This window comes from Antedon bifida, chromosome 10, assembly GCF_963402885.1.
Source record: "Antedon bifida chromosome 10, ecAntBifi1.1, whole genome shotgun sequence".
Classification (NCBI taxonomy): Eukaryota; Metazoa; Echinodermata; class Crinoidea; order Comatulida; family Antedonidae; genus Antedon; species Antedon bifida.
Genome location: NC_136235.1, coordinates 14,031,035 through 14,053,115, shown reverse-complemented (window position 1 = coordinate 14,053,115; position 22,081 = coordinate 14,031,035). Strand labels below are relative to the sequence as shown.

General features: G+C 33.6%; 1 protein-coding gene across 1 annotated transcript; it reads left to right on the top strand.

The window, feature by feature from the left end:
• Positions 1-867: 867 nt before the first annotated feature.
• Positions 868-21,280, top strand: LOC144854508 (uncharacterized). The gene is made up of 16 exons (XM_078712460.1): positions 868-910; positions 7,733-7,958; positions 8,078-8,193; positions 9,884-10,052; positions 10,901-11,025; positions 13,395-13,549; positions 14,960-15,074; positions 15,210-15,891; positions 16,288-16,477; positions 16,919-17,120; positions 17,488-17,699; positions 17,874-18,096; positions 18,558-18,758; positions 19,127-19,279; positions 19,715-19,918; positions 20,202-21,280. The coding sequence occupies exons 1-16, from the start codon at positions 868-870 to the stop codon at positions 20,258-20,260; spliced, it is 3,075 nt and encodes a 1,024-aa protein (XP_078568586.1). The 3' UTR covers positions 20,261-21,280.
• Positions 21,281-22,081: the final 801 nt, after the last annotated feature.

The window sequence follows — 22,081 nt, the reverse complement described above, 5'->3', positions numbered from 1 at the left end:
GTTGTATTGCAGAAATCAAATGAAAAAATTAGTAATATACATGTCTCAATTTTTATAAATATATTAAGTTTGACAATTTTTACGAACCTTATGTTTATGATTTAAGTTTTAAGTATAGAACACTAATATCACGCTTTAGATTATCTTGTCATAATCGACATTTAAACATTAACCGAAAGTCTAGAATATGTATGTTTTGTGATCAATTAAGTTTAGAAGATGAACAACATTTTCTTTACTGCCCTTTTTATAAAAACATCAGGAAAAAATATATGTCTAATTTAAATGTATACATGTTAAAAAATATGTTTGTAAACAATGAAACCCAAAAAAATTAAGTCTTTTGCAACCTACTTATGTAAAGCTTATGAAAAAAGAAAAACCTGTATGTCCGAAAATAATATAGATTTTATTATGTGAAACGGGCCGGATGTCATTGTTAATTGAAATAAAAGAAAGAAAGACAGTTCTTCTGTACGATTCTGGAAAATCTAAATCTGAAAAACAGATACGTCTGATACGTAATGCTTGACTGTACGGTGGTTTTGGTACAGTGTCGGGGATGACAACTGCTAGGTAGCAGGTACATGTTTGTGGGTTTACGGAATAGGTCAGTTTTGAGTGTACCATTTTCTATGGTCACTATAGTGTCGAAAAAGTCAACGCTACTAGTGGATTTAGTAGCTGTAAATTTGATAGGTGAGTGGGCTGAATTAATATTCAGAAGCAATGAATCCAGATTATCTTCACCATGGGTCCAGATCATGAAGATGTCGTCAATGTATCTAAACTAAACAAGTAGTTTATTAGGTTGGAGAAGGGACAGAAAATTGGCCTCAAATTGTCACATAAATAAATTTGCAAAAGATGGCGCCATTTTTGTGCTCATCGCTGTGTCATGAATTTGGAGGTAAGTCATTGCCAAAAATAAAACTGTTGTTGGTTAAAATCAACATGACCAGTTCTCGTAAATGAGCTTTAGTAGGCGTTTTGCCGGGAATTTGTTTGTAATTTAAAATGCATGCATCGGCTCCATAGTCCAGGAGTATTAGACTTTGAGGTAGAAATAAATATGCTAAAGCTGAATTTTTCAGGATAGGTCCCTAATGTTGTCTGAAACAACATACTAAAAGTCCCCGGGTTTCCCCGTTGTGCTTCTACCTGATTGGGCCATTTTTCAAAATGGCGGCCATCTTAAAATTATTTACCATATGTTGACAACCAGTAGGTGTAAGTAAACAATCTTGGTGTCAAAATACTCAGAAGACCCATATTTATATTCACTGTAATGGAAAAGTTTAACAAAAAATGGTCAGAAATGCCTGTTTTGACCTTTGACCCTAAATTTGGATTATCTCAATATCTCATCAACGACTGGCCGTAGAGACGTCAAAGTTGTCCCAAATTATTCAGAATGCCCAACTTTCTATTCACTTTAATGAAAGAAAAATACCAAATTCCTTTAGAAACCTTCTATTTTGACCTTTGAACTATTGACCTAGACATATTTTAATTTTATAGACATCTTGGTGATCGATAGGAGTACACAAGCGAAATTGGTGTCAAAATACTCAGAAGACCCACATTTATATTCACTGTAATGGAAAAGTTTAACAAAAAATGGTCGGAAATGCCTGTTTTGACCTTTGACCATAAATTTGGATTATCTCAATATCTCATCAACGACTGGCCGTAGGGACTTCAAAGTTGTCCCAAATTATTCAGAATGCCCAACTTTCTATTCACTTTAATGAAAGAAAAATACCAAATTCCTTTAGAAACCTTCTATTTTGACCTTTGAACCATTGATCTGGTCATATTTTATACCAAAATTGTATAGAAATCTTGGTGATCGATAGGAATAGGAATTTGGTGTCAAAATACTCCAAAACACCCATGTTTCTGTTTACTCTTATAGAAATAATGTACTGAATGCGATTGAAAGTGTTTTGACATTTGACCCTAATAATTACATTTTAATGAGAATTAGTCTATTTCGTGCCTAGCTTACCTGTATAAACCGACAATAGCCCGTGCTCTCCAGAGGGAGGGCTTAGATGCAAAAAGTTAAATTTAAGTTGACATAAAGATAGACAGAATCTAACAATTCATCAGTATGGCCATTGCCATGAGAGGTAAAATTCATTCCAAATTGCTCAGATGCTAAACAGACAAACCAAGCCCCAATTTTAAACTATATATATATGATACATTTTACTGTCTGTTTGGGCTTTAGCCTGTTTTCACTTCTTTTATTCATTAGTAACCAAACAAATTTTATTATTTATTCATTATTTAAGGTTAGAAATTAGTCCTCCAAAAAATGCCACGCCTTCTCTATATGGCTAATGTCCATGTTTAAACTTTGGAGCTACACCAATTCTGAAATGTTTCCTCTTCGGCAGTGCCATTTAATATATAGCAGAGACCACTACTGGTTGATTTGACACACACTTATTGGTAAAATTTGTTTTTTTTTTTCAATTGAGCTGCACTATTACATTTCTTTGTGTATATAGGTCTGGAGTACATAATTCATCTTATAACATTTTTTAAATTGTCTAAAACTGCACACTGTACATAGTCACCCACCCAACCATTTATCAAGGTCTCAGTCTAAGTCTCATTTTAGGCTCTAGTCATACCTCCGATTCTTATCTGATATGATGCAATTTAATTTTAAAAGAATTATTCCATTTATCTTTAAGATGTGAACATTTTTCTCTGTTTTTTTCCAATCAAAATTCTCTAAAAATCGAAAATACTTCAGGACTATAATTATGATGGTTAATAAAATAAGGGCATGAAAATCTGTTGAAGACCATAACAACTTTACAGTGACAATTTCTTTATAATTCATCTTGATAGATTTGTAAGAGTTTCATATTGTATTTTATTATTTAGGTGATTTGTCAAATGACACATTGTGACCCTTTGATACCTGAAATTATGGCCTCATATCTATATTGATGAATAGTATTATTCGTCCATCGGACATTTTTTTCTGGGCTGTTTCGGATAAATTTGACATCTCATGGCATGATGAATGGTGTGATATGTCCATCATGCTATTTGGGACTTAAATTATTAAATTATAATGTAGTGATTAAAGTCAAAGGTAAAAAAACATGGGTGTTTAGGAATATTTTGACAACAAATTCGCTTATGTATTCCTATCGATCACCAAGATTTCTATATATTTATGATATAAAATACTGTATTGGCCAGATCAATAGTTCAAATGGCAAAATAGGTGGTTTCTAAAGGCTTTTAGTATTTTTCTTTAACTACAGTGAATAGAGAGTTGGGCACTCTTCTTAATTTAGGACAATTTTGAAGTCTCTACGGCCAGCAGTTGATGCGGTATTGAGATAACCCAAATTTAGGGTCAAAGTTATACATTTTTAAACCAATTTCGTATCCTATCGATCACCAAGATGTCTATAAAAATAAATATGCCTACATCAATAGTTCAAAGGTCAAAATAGAAGGTTTCTAAAGGTTTTTAGTATTTTTCTTTCATTAAAGTAAATAGAAAGTTGGGCATTCTGAATAATTTGGGACAACTTTGAAGTCTCTACGGCCAGTCGTTGATGAGATATTGAGATAATCCAAATTTAGGGTCAAAGTTCAAAACATGCATTTCCGGTCATTTTTTAAAAAACTTTTCCATTATAGTGAATATAAATATGGGTCTTCTGAGTATTTTGACACCAATTTCGCTTATGCACTCCTATCGATCACCAAGATGTCTATAAAATTAAAATATGCTTAGGTCAATAGTTCAAAGGTCAGAATAGAAGGTTTTTAAAGGAATTTAGTGTTTTTCTTTCATTAGAGTGAATAGAAAGTTGGGCATTCTGAATAATTTGGGACAATTTTGAACTCTCTACGGCCAGTCGTTGATAAGATATTGAGATAATCCAAATTGATGGTCAAAGGTCAAAACAGGCATTTCCGGTCATTTTTTTAAAAACTTCTCCATTACAGTGAATATAAATATTGGTCTTCTGAGTATTTTGACACCAAAATTGTTTACTTACACCTACTGGTTGTCAAAATATGGTAAATAATTGTTAAGATGGCCGCCATTTTGAAAAATGGCCCAATCAGGTTGAAGCACAACGGGGAAACCCGGGGACTTTTGGTATGTTGTTCCAGACAACATTGGGGACCTATCCTGAAAAATTCAGCTTTAGCATATTTATTTCTACCTTTGGCCCTTTTTTTGTCTAATACTCCTGGACTACCAGTCTTCGTGAGGGATATTAGTATACAGCGATGAAACATCTAATTAATGTAGTCAGAACAGAATTAATAGGTACATTTTGAATTTGGTTAATTTTGCGGTTAAAGTCCGTGGAGTCCTGAATGTATGACGGGAGATCAGTCACATTATGGTCTAAGTAAATCATCCACATAGGCCTATTCAGAAATTTTCTGTGTAGCAGTGCCATTTCCCGAAATAATGGGTCTATGAATAATAATGGGCCGACTCAAATGAAACGGCATGATAACGAGCGATGCTTAGAGTGTAGGCCTAGAGTAGAGATATGATTATGAATTATGAAACTGCTTAAACAAACGATTATATAATTCAAAAGGGGCAACAACACAAAGACTGCACAACATATTAAATGTTGACTATAATTCAAACTCACCAAGGGTTCCAAATAACAATATAGATGATAAAAACTGCATAATATCTCACACGATACCATTAAATATAGATCAGCCTGTCTATTGTACGCGCAACGCGTAAAGTGAAAAACAAATGACGTCATACACAATAGCGTTAGGTATAATATAATTATATTGTATTGCGACCGTGTGATATACAGCTTATATTCGTTTTTGACGACGTAATTGAACATTGTTTATTAACAGACTGTGAAGTTAGATTGTTTCTAAAAATGGCCTGTTGGAAATTCGTCTGTTTTTTTCTTTCTACCTTTCTACATTTAAGTAAAGGTATGTTATTAATATTATTTATAGTATTTATTTACCAATGCTGTGTAAATGTAAAGGGTGTCTCCGACTAACTGATTCTTTACATTAAGAGAAAGAAACTTGGATGTTTATGCTCTTCAAAGTAGGCTACTGTGTATTTTACGAATTAAATATGAATTACTTCGTTATTATTTAAAAAAAAATGTTTTCCGGAATTAAGTTTTTTAACATTACTAAACATTATAATCAGAATTTATTTACACAATTTTCGGCGCAAATGTTTGGTAACAAGCTGATTTTTTCAGTAAAGGTTCAGAACTATTATTGGAACATCATACTAAAAGTCCTGAAAAATCCTCCTTGTGCTCTCCGAGAAATCCAAGATGGCGTAAAAAATGGCCGCCATAGTTCACAATATACACATTCCTATTTGCTCTAACAGAAAAAGTCTAATTATAGAGACAATTTTTTCACAAGATTAATTAATCTTTCTTAAACATCCACTAAAAATGCAGTACTGTACTACTATAAGTCTTTTCATTTTATTGCCTATGTTAGGGGCTATGCACTTGATCTTGGACAGTCATATACAGAGGCCTACATTTGTTTTATCTATTTATGTATATTTTTTTTCTTATTATTTTTTTATTATGTACACCTCATGTTATATCACAATAAGTGATTGTATTATGTAAATAAAATGATCATAACTATTTTATGTAATATTCTACTGATGTTTATGTATTCATGAGTAATTACGTTCAATATGAATCTCTTGGTGCAAATTTTGCAACCAAACAGTGATTTTTAATATGTACCTATTGAGCTGTTTATCTACTTATAAGTTCATACCAAGTTCATGCAACCCAAGTCTTGTCATCGTCCATTATATAGGGGGGGGGGGGGTTAAACATTATGACTACAACTAATTTTCACGATTATTGATTACATTTTTTAACCAAAGAAATTAAAATGACATGAACTAGTATAGTATGAACATTTCCAGACTTTGTAATAATTACCATCTATTCATTAAACAAAACAGGTCACAGAAAGATAAACATAACCATTACCCGAGTGAAAAATGGTAGATCCCAGCTCGCTATCATTAAACCATAGGTGTTTTAATTTGGCAATTGTGAATACAAAACACGACATATAGAACTAAATAACACCTAACAATTGTTCCTTATATATCAAACATTAGAATGATATAAAAATTAAATGCTACTTACAATTATATAATGAAAAAATTAACCCCAAACTTAGCTACAATCCAACGGTCTGTCAAGTGAAGACCGGCTTGATAACATAGGCAAACCCTATTTGAATTTTGCCGCCTTTTTGAGGATTTTTTAGATTTTTTCAAAATAGATTTTGCTATTTTGACACAGTCTATTTTAAGCCAATGCTCATAAGAAAAGTATGTAAGGAATCTATGAATATTCAGCTTTCTTTTAAGAAACTATCCAAAATGATTGATGGCCTACAAGTGATCTTAAATTGCAAATAAAACACTGTGGTGCTTTAGAAAATAGGTAAAAAATTGACCTCACACTGTCAGCGGGCAATGGATGGTGAGTTTTAAAACGTAAAATGACACATAGGCCTACTTTTTGTAACTTTACAATTTCAAACATATATCATAATGTTCAGTATTGTCTACAGTTTATTTTGAGCTACTATCGATCGACTATCGACTACCGATTTATAATAGCCGAGATATTTAGGTTGGAACATGAAATTCAAGTGTTTTGTAGAATATCACGATGCGAAATCAGTGGTATTCATGTCCCAGTGGAGTGTGTTGAGGCAATTTAGCTATTTCGTTGCTCAAGAGATTCATATATTATAATGTTTCATGTAAAATAGTTGCATGATGATTGGTATTATGTTACCAAGATAAATGACTGTATACTGTGTCATATATAAATATTTTGTATGTATTACAACTTACAGTATGCTATGTTATCAAGATAACTGACTGATAATGTGTGCCACGTTTGACAAAATCTATAGTACAGAAATATTGTTTTCGAAAATGGACAAACCATTATGATTACAAATGTTAATTTCTACCAGGCAAATATAAATCATATATTCAATATCGAGTCAATAATTGTTAACAAAGGTAGTGAATTCCAATTAAATCACTCAAAATCAATGACTTTTTATAATCCAATCCTGTCGAAGATGATGCTGCTGTGGTAGCGACAGTGCAGCGATTTAAAGGAAACCATGCTGCCGCGTCGTGGAGACGAACACTTGATGATTTTCAGGTGTTAAAGACACTTAAGTCGTAACTACAGTTATTTTAATATTGCGATACTGTGGGACTGAACAACGATAAGAAACATGTTGATGTAAACGTGGAGTGAATGCTTTTAATAATTTCCTAGAGATCGGCCTTGATTTGTTGTTTATTTATTTCCACTTTATTTAGGAGGGTAAACCTTCTAGCATATCAGGCCAGCTAATATTCAGAGGCCTTCTTTAAAATGATAAACATATTATATTTAACTAATTAAATTATTATTAACACTATTAAATAAAATATAAAAAAATACATTATATTTAAACAATTAGAAACTTAATTTAATCCTCTGGAGCTTTGAAAAATCGCTTTGTTTTTGTGCATAGGTATTGTATTTGATTTGTTCATGTGTTTATCTATGAATCAGCAAAGAATTTTTTTCCCAAAAATTAATGTTAGTGTTGTTATGATTGTTTATTTAGGTGTTATATTCAAGTAAACGTTTTGTTTTTTTATATTTTAATACAGGTGATGTTATGTTTGTGGTCAATAAGTTGAATCCTCCTGGAATTTATATGACAAACATTAGTTCCAGTGACAACGCAAATTTGATTTTAGCATCAGTTTTTCAGAATGTCGTATTAACTGAACCTGTCGCTATCGATTTTGACATTAGCAGATTAACACTGTATTGGTCTGATGTCAGCAAGAACACCATTGAACGGTTTTCACTTGTCACTAACCAACATGAAGTGTTTGTATCTTTAGGATCAAGTAATATTCTATTCATTTTTAATTTTTTTTTTCTTTTAATCAAAATGTATTTTTGTTATGTTAATTTATTTGTTAAGAATATGCATAATTATTTCGTAGCAAGTGTATAACTTCACTAGCTTCATCATGTAGTCCAAATGCTGATGTCAGCAAGGACACCATTGAACGGTTTTCACTTGTCACTAACAAACAAGTGTTTTTGTCTTTGGAATCAAGTAATATTCTATTCATTTTTACATGTTTTATTAGTAAAAAAAATAATTTGTTTCGCTAACTTTTAAATCAAATTGTATGCAAAAGAAATGTATTTTTTTTTTTATGTTTATTTATTTGTGAAGAATAGGTCTAAATATTTGGTAGCAAGTTTAGTTTGTTAATTTACATAGCCCAAATAGACCAACTCTTCAGAGTTATTTCAAGATTGAACCAAACGTCGTTGAACTAAACGTTGTTGTTTAATAATCATAATTAAACGTTTGAGGATACTAAAGTAAAATAATGTCGTTAAGAAATTTACGTTTTACCTCTTTTTGCATAGGTGATGTAATAATTATAAGCAACAATTTATCAATCCGTACGATTTTTCCAAAAATTGTAGATAACAGAGTCGGATTAAGGATTTCTGAATCGAAAGATTTCAGTAAGCGTTGATAACAGATGTGAGGTTAGGAAAGATAGCGCCTTGTCCAAAGGCGTAGCAGAAGTTAAACCATTTTACAGCATATTTATAATTTATATAGGCCAATCTTTTATTTTCCGTTTTCGCAAACAAAAATCTTCTTTTGTCATTTCCTCTGCATACAAGAACTAAAAAACCTGAGATAATAAAGGGTATAATTGAATAAATAAACACTAGAAAGTAAAACACCGAACATAATTAATAATAAAACCTACGGAAATAAATCACACGATTAATATGAATATCATAAACATAATTTTAAAAACAAATTCAACTGAACAGTAAAAGTAACTATTAAAAACAACATGTAAAACAATCAATATATCATGCTCTGTAAACATACCTAAGACAGTATCTAGGCCTAATTATTTTGTAAATAAATTAATATTAATAATTAATACTTTACTGCAATAGGATCAAACTTGTAAAACCCAAGCTATCTCTTGGAATGTAACTAATATCTAAGGAATCCCACTAAAACTTGTTTGTACCTAAATCTGCAAATGAGATTCTTGAAATTTATAATCTAAAAAAGTGCCGGCCTTGGCGATGTTGAACTACAATAATTATAAAAGAAATTGAACCTTTTTAGGCCTCCGAACGCATAACTTATACAATGTTCCCATCATAAAATTTTTCATAAAAGAAATGATCGTACGGTTCAATTATTAAACTGCCTTGCTTTTTAAAGATATGCCTTAAATTATATATATATATATAACATACTTGTTTTCTTTCGACGTGAGCAAGCATTACGAAAAAATATAATTAGTTGCGTCGAGCACCTTATTTCTGAAAATTAGCGAGGTGAAAAACGTTAACCAAAGGGTATCGGAACATGGAAGATCATTACATTTCTGTAGAATAATTCAGAAAACAAAATGTTAAATTTAAAGTTATGTTTTTAATTAAGTCAAACAATAAGATTTGTTCATCGCAATATGCTATTTATCAGCTAATAATATGCAAGTTAAAATGCCTAGCTAGGTAGGGCTCTTGGCGACAAATCAAATTTACGTTTACAAGTACGTTAAAACGCAACTGTTCGCTGAATTATGAACTACACTGTTATGCAAATGAGTAGAATGTTGACGTCTTCCGTAAAGTAAACGTTTACTTCCTCGTGCGAAAGTTTAGTATAATTATAATACATCTAGTCGAGGGTTGAGCATCATTTGAAATGTGTTAACACAGTTTTAGTCTTTAGCATATAAAGTAAATTTCAGATGAAGATGTGAGTGATTTAGCCGTCGATGGAGCTGGAAAAAAGCTTTATTGGACAGATCAAAAACAAGACCGAATTGAAGTAATCAATCTGGATCGAACAAACAGAACAATTCTGTTTGACACGGGATTGCCCTATCCACATGCAATTGAGATAGACACAGCTAACGGGTATGTCACTCTTTCTTAACGCACGTCAGTCTTTTTTTCACACACCCAAAAGAGATGAAATGTGTGATCACATCTCGGATTGACTTGTATTCTGTATATTATTAATGCATCTAAACCACATATTTAAATTCGCTAAAAATTAATAAGAATGTTAAAGAAGAATGATTGCCTTTACGTTTAAAACATTCAATGAATTGAATTTCATTAATAATGTCTCAGCTTTAGTAGTTTGTAAGTTTCTTTATAATCTGTCCAGTATAGGCCAATTCTGTAAATACATTGTCACATGTTTCACATGGCGTCTGTACTATGTTATAGTTAAAGTTAGGGTAGGTTTATACAGGTGTCACATGTGATACAGATATAACACTGTATTACAGATTATACTTAGGCCTATATTACTGAGAATCCCACCATTATACCACTTGTATCATAATTTAAATTAGTGAAAGACTGACCGCATTAAAGTAATAAATCTGGATGGAACGTACAAAACAATTCTTTTTAGTTACGTTTGATATATCTAACGTTGTCACCATCTATACACAGTAAACCAGTTTTCACTTAGTAAGGAGATCAACTATGATCTTCACATTTCTATTCTTTTGATTCTTCCTTTTGATTAGTAAGCAAAAAACGTAATAATAATAATGTATTAATACCACTCAATAAAGGAAGTAATGAAGATTCATTAACATTTCTTTTTACATATTCGTAAATCATTAATAATTATTATTAATCTGCTTCAGTAATTTTGTAAGTTTAAATATATTTTTTATCCATGGAAGGGATGTGAACTACTTGTAACAGAATGTTAATGTAGTAACATAGATTGTACTTATACTTAGATACCTGTACTGGACTGATAGAGTAAACGATGTGATAGAGCGAGCGAAGTTAAATGACTTGAGTAAAAGGACCGTCTTAGTAACAAGTGTACCAGGCGCAACCGGACTTGTTTTAGCAGTTCCCGGTAAGTTACTGTAGGCCTATGACCATGAATGCATATAAGTTATATAATATTACTACCGTATGTAATATTATGTTTACTATTAGTAACTATTTCTAATGCTGATTGTTGATGCCTGTACATAAAGTCGCATACTATTGTAAACAACATTTCAAGCCACGTTGCTTATTTATACATGTAACATGAGTGACTGTGTAGGCTATAGTCAGACCTAGAAAAAAAATGTTACCAACTTTTGAGCCCGCAGAGCCTAATGACAAAAAACAACGATCGATTACATATACTTCCTTAAATTATATTATGTTTTAAGTATCGTGGCTGGTATCGTGGCCTATGTCTATTGTCAGCCACGTACCTATATTAGGCATGGCGGTGGTTGATAAGAGCTACGGATGTTGCAAAATATATTCTTTTTACGTAAAGCTATTGGTACTAACATTTTAACATAATTTGACTTGTTAAAACGTATAATATAATAAGGATAAGCACGCATATGATGAAACATATAAGTTATCAAACTTTTTCAATTGAATTCATACTTTTATCCTTACTGTGTTGAAATACTATTTTCAAGAAAGGAAAGATGTAGTATGATGCATGTACTGACGAAATTGAAGAAGCTAACCTTGTGCACGCTTCATATGTAGTCAATGTGTGCGCATCCGTGACATGTGCTGGCTTAGCATTGTATTAATAGGCCTAGTGCATGATACTACAAAATCGTGTAAAATAAACTTGGGGCTATCACTTTGACATTCAATATACTGCATGTTGTAGAATCGGCGTCTTGCTTTACTTCTTGACATTAGCGACTTTGCGTTCAACCGACGCGCCACGCGTTCATTCTTCTTAAATTCTGCGCACGCTCAAAAACACATGAGCATTTTTACTCGTTAGGCACGAAGTATGTTGCTCAGACCCCATAATCAAGCTATGCTTACATTTGATTACTCTTTCTCAATGAGTGATAACATTTTTTTTATGTTGTACATTGTGATTCATTTTCTTGAGAACTTTTTTTCATTTGAACTAATGATAATCCATATTTGCGCGTCTACTAAAAGGTCACTACGTGCTTGAAATTATCATTTTGTTGACACTTAATACAGTATTCAATCGTAAACGTCTCTCTCTCATTTTTGTTTTTCACTATTCTTAAGATGGAAAGATGTATTGGTGTGACTACGGCGCTGGGTTAATCGAGGAAGCTAACCTTGACGGTACTAACAGAAGAACGATTATAACTGTGCCGGAGCCCCCGTTTAACATTGACATTTATGGAAACTATCTGTATTGGACAGGTTATCATATATATCGAGTGGATAGAACAACCGGAGTATCATCACGACAAAGTAGCGATAGTCGACTTAATAAACCAAAAGGATTATATATTTTAAAAAGTAAATATTCTATTTTAATATTCAAATGAAATTTCTAATTCAAATTGTAGTTAAAGATGCAAATGACACACGTTCCATTAGCGTTGCTTTTATATTTCTATATAGGCCTAGTTAATAGTAAAGTATATTTGTGGTCAACAAACCCATTTTTGATTTTTTTAAAGTACATACATTCACAATTAAACCAAATGTGCTAGTAAAAACACTCTTTAGAACAAAACAATGTAAGACGAAATTCGACGCGATATTCTCTCAGTTCCCGAAATAATTTTAAATCGACGAAATATTTTTGTGTTGTGATTCAAAAGCATAGTGGAGGATTGAAGAGTAACATATTAAACTTTGACCTGATATAAATAAGATGTGTTTTCCTTATTATAATATTATTGGGCGAAAGTTGTTTAATTGTTAACGAACAAGAGTTCCATCGATTACATTTTGATAAAAGACGCATTCCCTACATATTGTGCATGGTCTATTTTAAGATCACAGACTACATTTTTTTTGTAAAAATGAACCCTAAATGGCCGGGCCGATATTGCGATCATTTTTGTTGTCTTTATACGGGTATTAATCTGAAAAAGAAGTCGATTATAACAATTTAAACGGCTAGCTTTAAATACCGGCATGCATTGCGCGCAGATTTTTTCGTTTTGCTTCAATGATAAACACAAAATAGAGGCGATTGTGAATAAATTTACCGAATCTTTCCCGTTCTGTATTAATGGATTCTGCCAAAAAATGAAAGACAACGCGAGGATGTATTTTTCTAAGCTTTAAATAATTAAATAATCTAATACTAGCAGACCATCGTATAGATAAATTTATAACACACCTGATTGTATTCTTGCAATTTCATTATTATGCCTCGTTAAATAGTGCAGTTAATTTTTCAACGAATAAACATTAATTATTTGTATAATAATTGTTCTTATCTAATTGTTTATTGATACCGGCAACGTATACTTTCAGCGCCCATCATCATCATGGATGCGGGCGCAACCGTAGAAGATTCGACAACCTACTACGGAATTGGAGATGAAGTGAAGACAGACTTCTTGGTGAACACTACTGGATTGACATTAGGAACAGTCTTTAATGTCACCCTTACAGCTGAGAATATGGAGGTAACTAACTAAAAAGGAACACATATTTTATATATACAGTGTTTCTGACCATGCCATTAATTTAAATATATAATTTCTATAATATAATCTTTCTTCTCCTCTATCCCATAACGAAAAATTAGGCTATTTTTGGTTATTCTCAATTTAAGTCGGCGGCTATAGGGTGATTATTTGGCCGTAATGTTTTCCACTTCGTTGTATTTTTGGTGGTGTTCTTTTAATACTTGCACAGTTGTTGACCTGTGCGTCGATGATTCTCAGTTGAGAATGCATAAGGTAATGAGTTATGGAATAAGTAGAATGCAAAAACTCCGTAGTCGCATAATTGGTAAAATTCGCGTAAGTCACATGTGTACGTGTAGTAACGAGACGGTAATTCCGCGCGTGATCCGGATTTTATATGCATTTTGTATGGATTGAATTTTACACGTTAACTAAAACTTTGAGATTTAATTGTTAAAAATACATTTCTATATCATATTTTATCAGTGACACTGACAGGTTCGGAGTTCTCATAAACACAAACTATTTACAAGAAAAATGTTTAAATATAACGGCAAAGAACTAACAAAAATGTTGGCCAGACGATAAATCCACCGTAAGCCTACTGAGAACAATAGATAACATGTCTGCCCTACCGACGGACGTAAAATGAATTTGGCTAAATTAAGCAAGCTACGAATTCATGTGTCGTTTGTCGACAAAGATAAATATACGTTAGTTTTTCAAAGAAATAACACACGCGGAACATAATGAATATAGTACTAAATACCGGTTGGGTGTAATTATTACCCGATCACCGTGCTGTATCTTCACGTATTACTAGATATTTTCCCAGTGTCGAAGGAATATTTGGTTGTAATACTATAGGAGAAACATGTGAAACACATGTGATGTTGTATTACCAACTATTCCTATGATACTGTGCAAATAATATAGATACAGCACCGATAATCGGGTGGTAATTATAGTAAACATCTTTTTCAGTTCGACCTGTCTGCAGATCCTTTTATATGGACTTTAACAGGAAACGGAAACACCGATTCAACAACCATGCCGGTATGGTTCTGTTTTATATTTTCCTAAATACGATATTGGTTAGTTGTTGTTGTTATAACAAAATAAGTGTGACGTGTGATTTTAGCAGTGAAATAGTTGAATATAACTTAATCTAATGATATGTCAAACCATAGGTATAGGTCTTTTATCTATAATATAATTGTCGGTTGGGCGTGCGAAAGAAATAGAAGGAGAAGACCCGACTTTGCCGACTTTAATCTCAGATATTCTATTTACATTACAGCTTAAGATTTTTACCTAAGTTACTTCTCGATTTGACCGATCTACTGTGTTTTGTTTTTAAGTCAGATTTGCTATCAGATGTTGTTACGGATTCATTGTATTTTTCAGAGCGACTTCAATGTCACCCTGGTCTCCGCATCAGAAATTACTTTGTCTTTTAGTAATAACAGTTTATTTTCATCTGACATTCAATTTGAAGGGACCATCAATTCTACTGTTAATGGTATTTTAACTGAATCCTTTGTTTGTTTTTTTTAAACATTATAGTTTTAATGTACGTCTTCCTAATTTGCATTATTATATTTTAGATATACAATAATAATCTTTATTTATTGTTGTTACATCAATTTCTATGTAGCCGATGTAAAACCTGGAGCTATTTTACGTGTAACTATAACTGTTGAAATAACTGACATATTCAATGGCTTAGTCACCGCAGAAGGAGTGTCAAACGCAGTTTTCAGTAAACTACCGCATTTCGTGATGAACATCACCGAGCAATCTGCAGATGGCAATGTTTATGTTAACGTTGGTCAAAAGGTGCATATGAACCTTATTGTTGAGTTTCCAAAAGGTACCGCTGATCCTACAATTGAAGTCATACTACCATACAACTTCACGACTAACAAGACAAGCGAGCAGTGGAGTATCAACAAAGTGTCCGTTTCGTATGTCAGTGACTCCTTATCCTGTACATATTCGACAGAGTTCTGCTACTACGCTCCTCAGACGCAGTACATTGCTAACGATGATGATTTCGGCATCCTTAAAGACTGGTCGGTGACACAGTTCAACGGATTTATTGAAGTGAACGACCCAGATACTTTCAATAACATCTTGGCGTTAGAAGTTGAAATTGTCCTAGACGATACAGACGCGGTGGTCATTGGATCAGAGCACTGGTTAGGACTTGGAATGCAGATTGGCGACGGAGCTCACATCTGGGTTGGAGAAGTACCAGTTTATACGCTGGTTAATGAAGTCCCGAAGCCTAAGATGTCGTTCAAGATAACATACGAAACTAATTCCTTTTATAAAGGGTAAGTTTAGTATCGGATACAAGCAATGTAGGCCTACTGTAAGAGTAGGCCTAATTGTTCTTATTATTGTAGAATTGTATGAATGAAATAAGATAAATTAGAATGGTTCAAGTTGACAGTAGCGAACACTATCAGAACTTGTGATGTGCATTATTTAATTGGCAAACAACTGCATTCGTCGTATTTGATCGTTGGCAATCATTGTTCATGTTTGGCGATTTTTAAATGTAACCAATTTGTACATAAGCGTTTGACATTTTGTTTGCGGCATTTGACATTTGGGTCGCGACAATATTTTCACATAATCACTCTTGACGTCCTATAAGTATTGGGATATAGTGATTGTGGTACCACTCTAATTCAATTTCGATAAGAGTATTTGTTTGTTATTTTCAGTGATGATGTAACACTAATGATTAGTATTTGGCACGATGACGATTCAACCGGAAAAGCAGTAGATGTAACTTTCACAATAATGACATCGAAAAATGTGCGATATCTTAGCCTTGAATCAGAATACACTGAGCTGTTCCAGCCACCAGCGGTAAACCCAAACATGTCTGGACCATCTCCTGTTCGATTTAATGTAAGTTATTCTACAATTAACCAGATTCAATTATGTGAAGTGCCCACGGTCAGCTTGGTTAATAAAGTTTGGAAGAGTACTTTTAAGTATGTTAGGTGTTTACCTACAGCGCTGATACATTTTGAAAGATTAGGAAACGGGTGGATGGCCAGTGTGAGTGTGTACCTTCAGCAACATGTTCAGAATACATTCATACACCTATTAATGAAGTGTAACGTCTGTCTGCATCAGGATAACTAATTCGATATTGGCTGTGTGCGATTTGTTCACTCTTCAGATTTGTTATTATTTAAAGGTTTACAATTATTACAGCCTTTATTTCGCTGGGTGGTGTGTTTAACTTTCTCTGTTTTAATGACTTCCAGGGATAGGGTTTTCTAAATGATATCAAATACAGGCGTAAAGGACAACAATTAGTAACATTTTGTATATATTTCACAGCTTGGAACTATTCAGATTGCTGCCAAACCAACTTTCCGTGTACGCCTAGGAATCGACAAAAACGGAAAAACTGCTCCGGGCACTCATCGCTTTTTTGGCGTGGCTGATTTGTTGTGGTTCTCGACTGCTAATAGCGCTAAAGTTCTTGGTTCCACAAAATATTTTCAATTTAAGTATTCGGACAGACCAGATGTTGGTGGTGGTAAGTGTACGATAGTGTGTTTAATAAGGCGACCAAAACATTGACAATGTTTCTTTCATAACATTAAACATCCTTATCAAATATGAATTATGTTTATTATGATTGTAATATCGGTAAAGTATCAACAATTTGTCCAGTAACATACAGAAGTTGTAGATACAGGAACACATGTGTATCATAACGATGACTTCCTCGACCAAAACAACTTTCGTTGATACAAGTTTACATGTGATAGATATTATTACGTTGTAATAAACAGTGTGTCTATGATTCCAGGGAAGAGTTAATTTAACTCTTCCCTGACGATTCTTACAAACATGAATCGGCTGATTGTAATTACTCTATAACTCTTACACTGTACTTGTAGATTTATGTCGATCTGGTTACACACCTTACGAAGAAACGTGTTACAAAGTGTTCAACGGCACGCTAGAAACTTGGGATGCAGCAAAGGCGGCCTGTGAAGCAGACAATGCGCAATTAGTCATGATTGAAGATACGTTTGAACAGCAATTTCTTCGCGGCCTCGTTCCAGTACTCTCTCCATACAAATACTGGATTGGGCTAAAAGACGTTGGGGTGAGTATGACTCAGAGATCTCACGTCACTATATAGTAATCACCGTAATGAACTGATCATGCCCAGTAAACGAGAAAGCGGACGTAACTTCGACAGGGCAAGTCTATGATTAATCACATGACATGCCGTTTATTATACCCCTTATGACTTTTCAATTATAACAATATGTTCTAGGGTACTGATACTTTCAAGTGGACAGACGGGTCATCGGCGTCTTTTACAAAATGGCTACCAAACAGACCCGGAACAAGTGTGACCGAAGACTGCGGAGCTGCGGCTTTTGTAGACGTATACGATACCAGGGATGTCAGTACTGATCTTGGTGACTGGGACATTATGGACTGCACCGCTATCCTGCCAGCTATCTGCGAGTATCATATGTTAGATTTTGAATACGGTACGCTAAATCCATGGTTCTTAACATACTGCAAAAAGACTGTGTTTCTGCAGCCAATTAACCGATAAAACTAACTTAACCGATAATTAACCGATGTGGAAAAGGGGTTTAACTGATTCCGCTCCAGAAAAATTAACCGATAATTCTCTCATTCAAATCGGATAAATTTTGGCATTAGCACGCAACGTAACACGGACGCGTGTGTAATGCGTAAATCTGACCAATATCGGATAAATGCAATAATGTTTTAATCTTTGACCTAAGGACAAATTGTTGCGTTGTGATTGGGCACTTGGTTTTTCGATAATGACTACATACTATCATATACCACAATAAACCTTTAGAACAGTTACAACTGCAATTTTGTAATAAAGTAGCACACAAATATTGTCAATTAGAAAATGGATTTCAGCAAAATAAATACGGATTTCCATTATACAGTAATATACTTTTTTCTTCAGATGAGGGTACACCAGAACCAGTACTAAGATATGCAAAAGAAGCTGTGATGAGGTACAGCAAATGGACCGAATCTCAGACAGACGTATGCCATTATGATGGGGAATCTAGCCAGTGCGATGCTTGCGTGGCTGGTGCTCATAAGTGTGAAAACGGAAAACATACTGTGTGTGTCAGTGATCCTAGTAAATGCCCAGTTCCAGGTAAGTTTGGAATAAAGAGTCCTGACGATATAGCTAATATATCACAAGAAGTTCCGTTGCTTATGAACTCAAATTACTGTGTCAATACTGACGCGTAACCTATATAAAAAAGAGACAATGTGACTCATAAAATTCTGGCTAAACAAAACAAAGTAGTATAATGTTGGTATACACTCTCCGAGCACTCCTCTTCCTATTTTATCATCCTAACATTTGGTTTCTATCCATGTGACTTTTAGCAATTTGTCGAAGCATCAACACGACATCAACAAGATATTTTCCACACAATGTAATTAATCGATGAATAAAGCCTTGTGGATTGCGTTTGCTTTTAATTTATCGATGTTTTTTTAAAATTATTTTGACAGATTATTATGACCAGGGTTTTGTCATAACTAAGAAGTTGGATGATCCGAATAACGACGTCATTTTTGCTTGTAACCCTTCAGTTGGACGTCTATTAGACAAGGTTGTTCCGTCCTGCTATGTACAAGATAATCCACCAGATGGACGATGGAAAGGTAAAACAATGAGGATTGTTTTCATAATGTCCCTCAAAGAATATCACTGACCTGAGGCTGGCTGATATATCAAAACACATAGAACTTCCATACTTAGAGCCTAATTGCCACGGGTCATCATACACATCGATATGGACAGCAAGAAGAATCTCTAACTTGATAAATCGAAAAGTAATAGGCCTAATACTGACACTTTCTCCCAAAAATCTTTGAATTTGCAGAGAACTAGCAATAAATTGTTAGGGCCTAGATTTCTTTTGTCAATACATCCTGCCTTGAATGCCTAGCGGCCACACATATTTTCCAATTGAAAAAAAAGGTACATAAACGGAACATTGTATTATTTTATTAATATTTCTCTCTTTTCAAAATGAAAAATCTATCTAGTACTATTACCATTATAATATGTATAAAAAATTAAATATGTTTCAATAGCTCTACCAATGAACCTACACAATGTCATTGGATCTGACCAACTCACAGGACTTATCTATGGCATTCACATGGACATGCGCAGTTACATGCGCAGTAAAGATCATGGTGCAACGTGGGTATTTATCAGTAAAGACGCCTGGGACTCTTTGACAAAAAGTTTGCCGGACTTCAAGACGGCTGGAACTAGTGAGGGCAACTGGCTGTGTAAGTTATTCATCTTATTCTATTTGGTTACTGTTGTCCGACGTTTGACCAATCTCAAGCGACGGCTCATCTGAACTGTCCCTTGTGATTGGTCAAGTGCTTAAAAAATAAGCTGTACGTTGCTTCTGTATAAATAAATTAGACTGTTATTGTTTTACGGTGATCTTAATTCTGACAATGGGCCTAATAAAACCACGTTAGATTTTAAAGTTACACTTGTGTTAATTTTCCTATAATATACTAATAATATATATTGTATAATTCATGTCTATCTCATCTACAGATGACGACAGTGGCCTCAAGTATGATGGCGTTTTGAAAATGAAAAAAGACTGCTGCTAATTTATGACATTTTAGCGGCCCGACTCTTTTTCAGCTTTCGCAATTATTAGACAAATTGGAATTTGTCCTGTTAAATGGCATCGAAAACTTATCTTTGAATTTTACTAAATAATATGTTCGTTTTATATTTGTTTGTGATTGTAATTATGATATCTGCAGCGTATTTAAATATGTTAAAACAAATTCAAATCATTTCAGAAATTTACTAATCGTAAGAGAATTACAAGTTTATCACCTTGAGCAAAAAAATGTGGTTTAAATTTATTATTATTACATTTTTCAATTTTAAATAATGTAAGATAGTAGCAGTTATTATTAAGTACAATAAAAGTAGGGTATAGAGACCGTGTGACCAAAATACAAATAGAGAAAATTCTGTATAATGTCTGGCGACAATAACATAATTGTGCTGTATCGTGGCTGCTGACCGCAACGGCTCATACCATAGCACCTAATTTATAAACTTAGCCTAAATAATCTCTTACTATTACAGTATCCGATAGCGGATAAATATTTTTGTCAGAAGAGGCTGTTTAATGTCACTCTTGGATACTTTAGGGTCATTCATTTCACTGTCACTGTATTTTAGAAAGTAGTCCTAATTATCAATTTAATGCAATTTATGCAAAAAAATGCCGTGCTTTTAGTTTAATGTCTAGTCCTAGGCCTTTAGATGGCTTCGGCTTAGTTAAAATAATGTCGTATACATTATAAACATCTTTGTGAACATACAATGTCAATCTTACTGTACAATCACATGGCCTTCCGATTTTTAAGGAAAATAGGCGTAGGCCTAGTTCAACTAGATCTTATGTACAATTTCATAAGACACACTTTAATTAAGCCTTTCGTCCCGCGACCGTATGCCGTTGGCCTCATACCAGAAACTCCTCGCAAGAAAAAAACTATAAAGTGTTTAAATAAAGAATGTATTATTTATTGTTAAATTGGTGTATTAATTGAAGGTAAACTAAATGTATCAGTATTTTATTTAAAATCTTAACGTAATTCACCGCTTAAATAAAGTTGTCGAAAAAAAAAATCATTATTGCATAGTTGCATTTGTCCTATGTTGTACTACATAACCACAGACATCTGACACTTGAATTGACTTGACTACTAACCATTGCAAGAAATTATCGCTATATTTGAGAATTAGGATTCTTATGACTACAGTATTTTAATTCATTGAAGTTCAAACACCCAATTTGTACGTTGAAATACCGGTTCTCGTCTCGTCGTCGCTATATATTTACATGGACAGTAATGGAGTGAAGGAGTAATGATAATATCGGGATAGCATGTGGTAGGCATGGGTTCGAGCCTATATACCATACTAATTGTATCCTTAGGCAAGATGCTTTACTCTCATCATTGCCTCCTCCTTCGGATGGGACGTAAAGCCGTTGATACCGCTGATTACTATCTGCATTATGGGAGTATGTTTCCATACGTGTTTGATACATACAAAATGACTGAGGTAATAATGTTCAGCGCGTTTAACAACATTAGGCGCTATATAAATCCAGGATATTATTATTACATTAGTGCACGTCAAAGAACTTGGTACATTATATTGGAAAAGAGTAGGGGATCATCTCCCGGTGTGCTGATCTGGTAGACGCTGCACTGCTGGCTGCCGTGGGTCCATGGAGGGCCCAAGCGAATTTCTCAGTTTTCAGTTAAGCTTGAGGACCAGTAATTACCTTTACTTTTAGTTTTAAACTCTATGCTGCTGTAGACGCATGCCATAGGTCTGTCTACACTATCAAACTTTATAAAAAAACAAAATGTGATATGCCCACATATGGACATGATGAT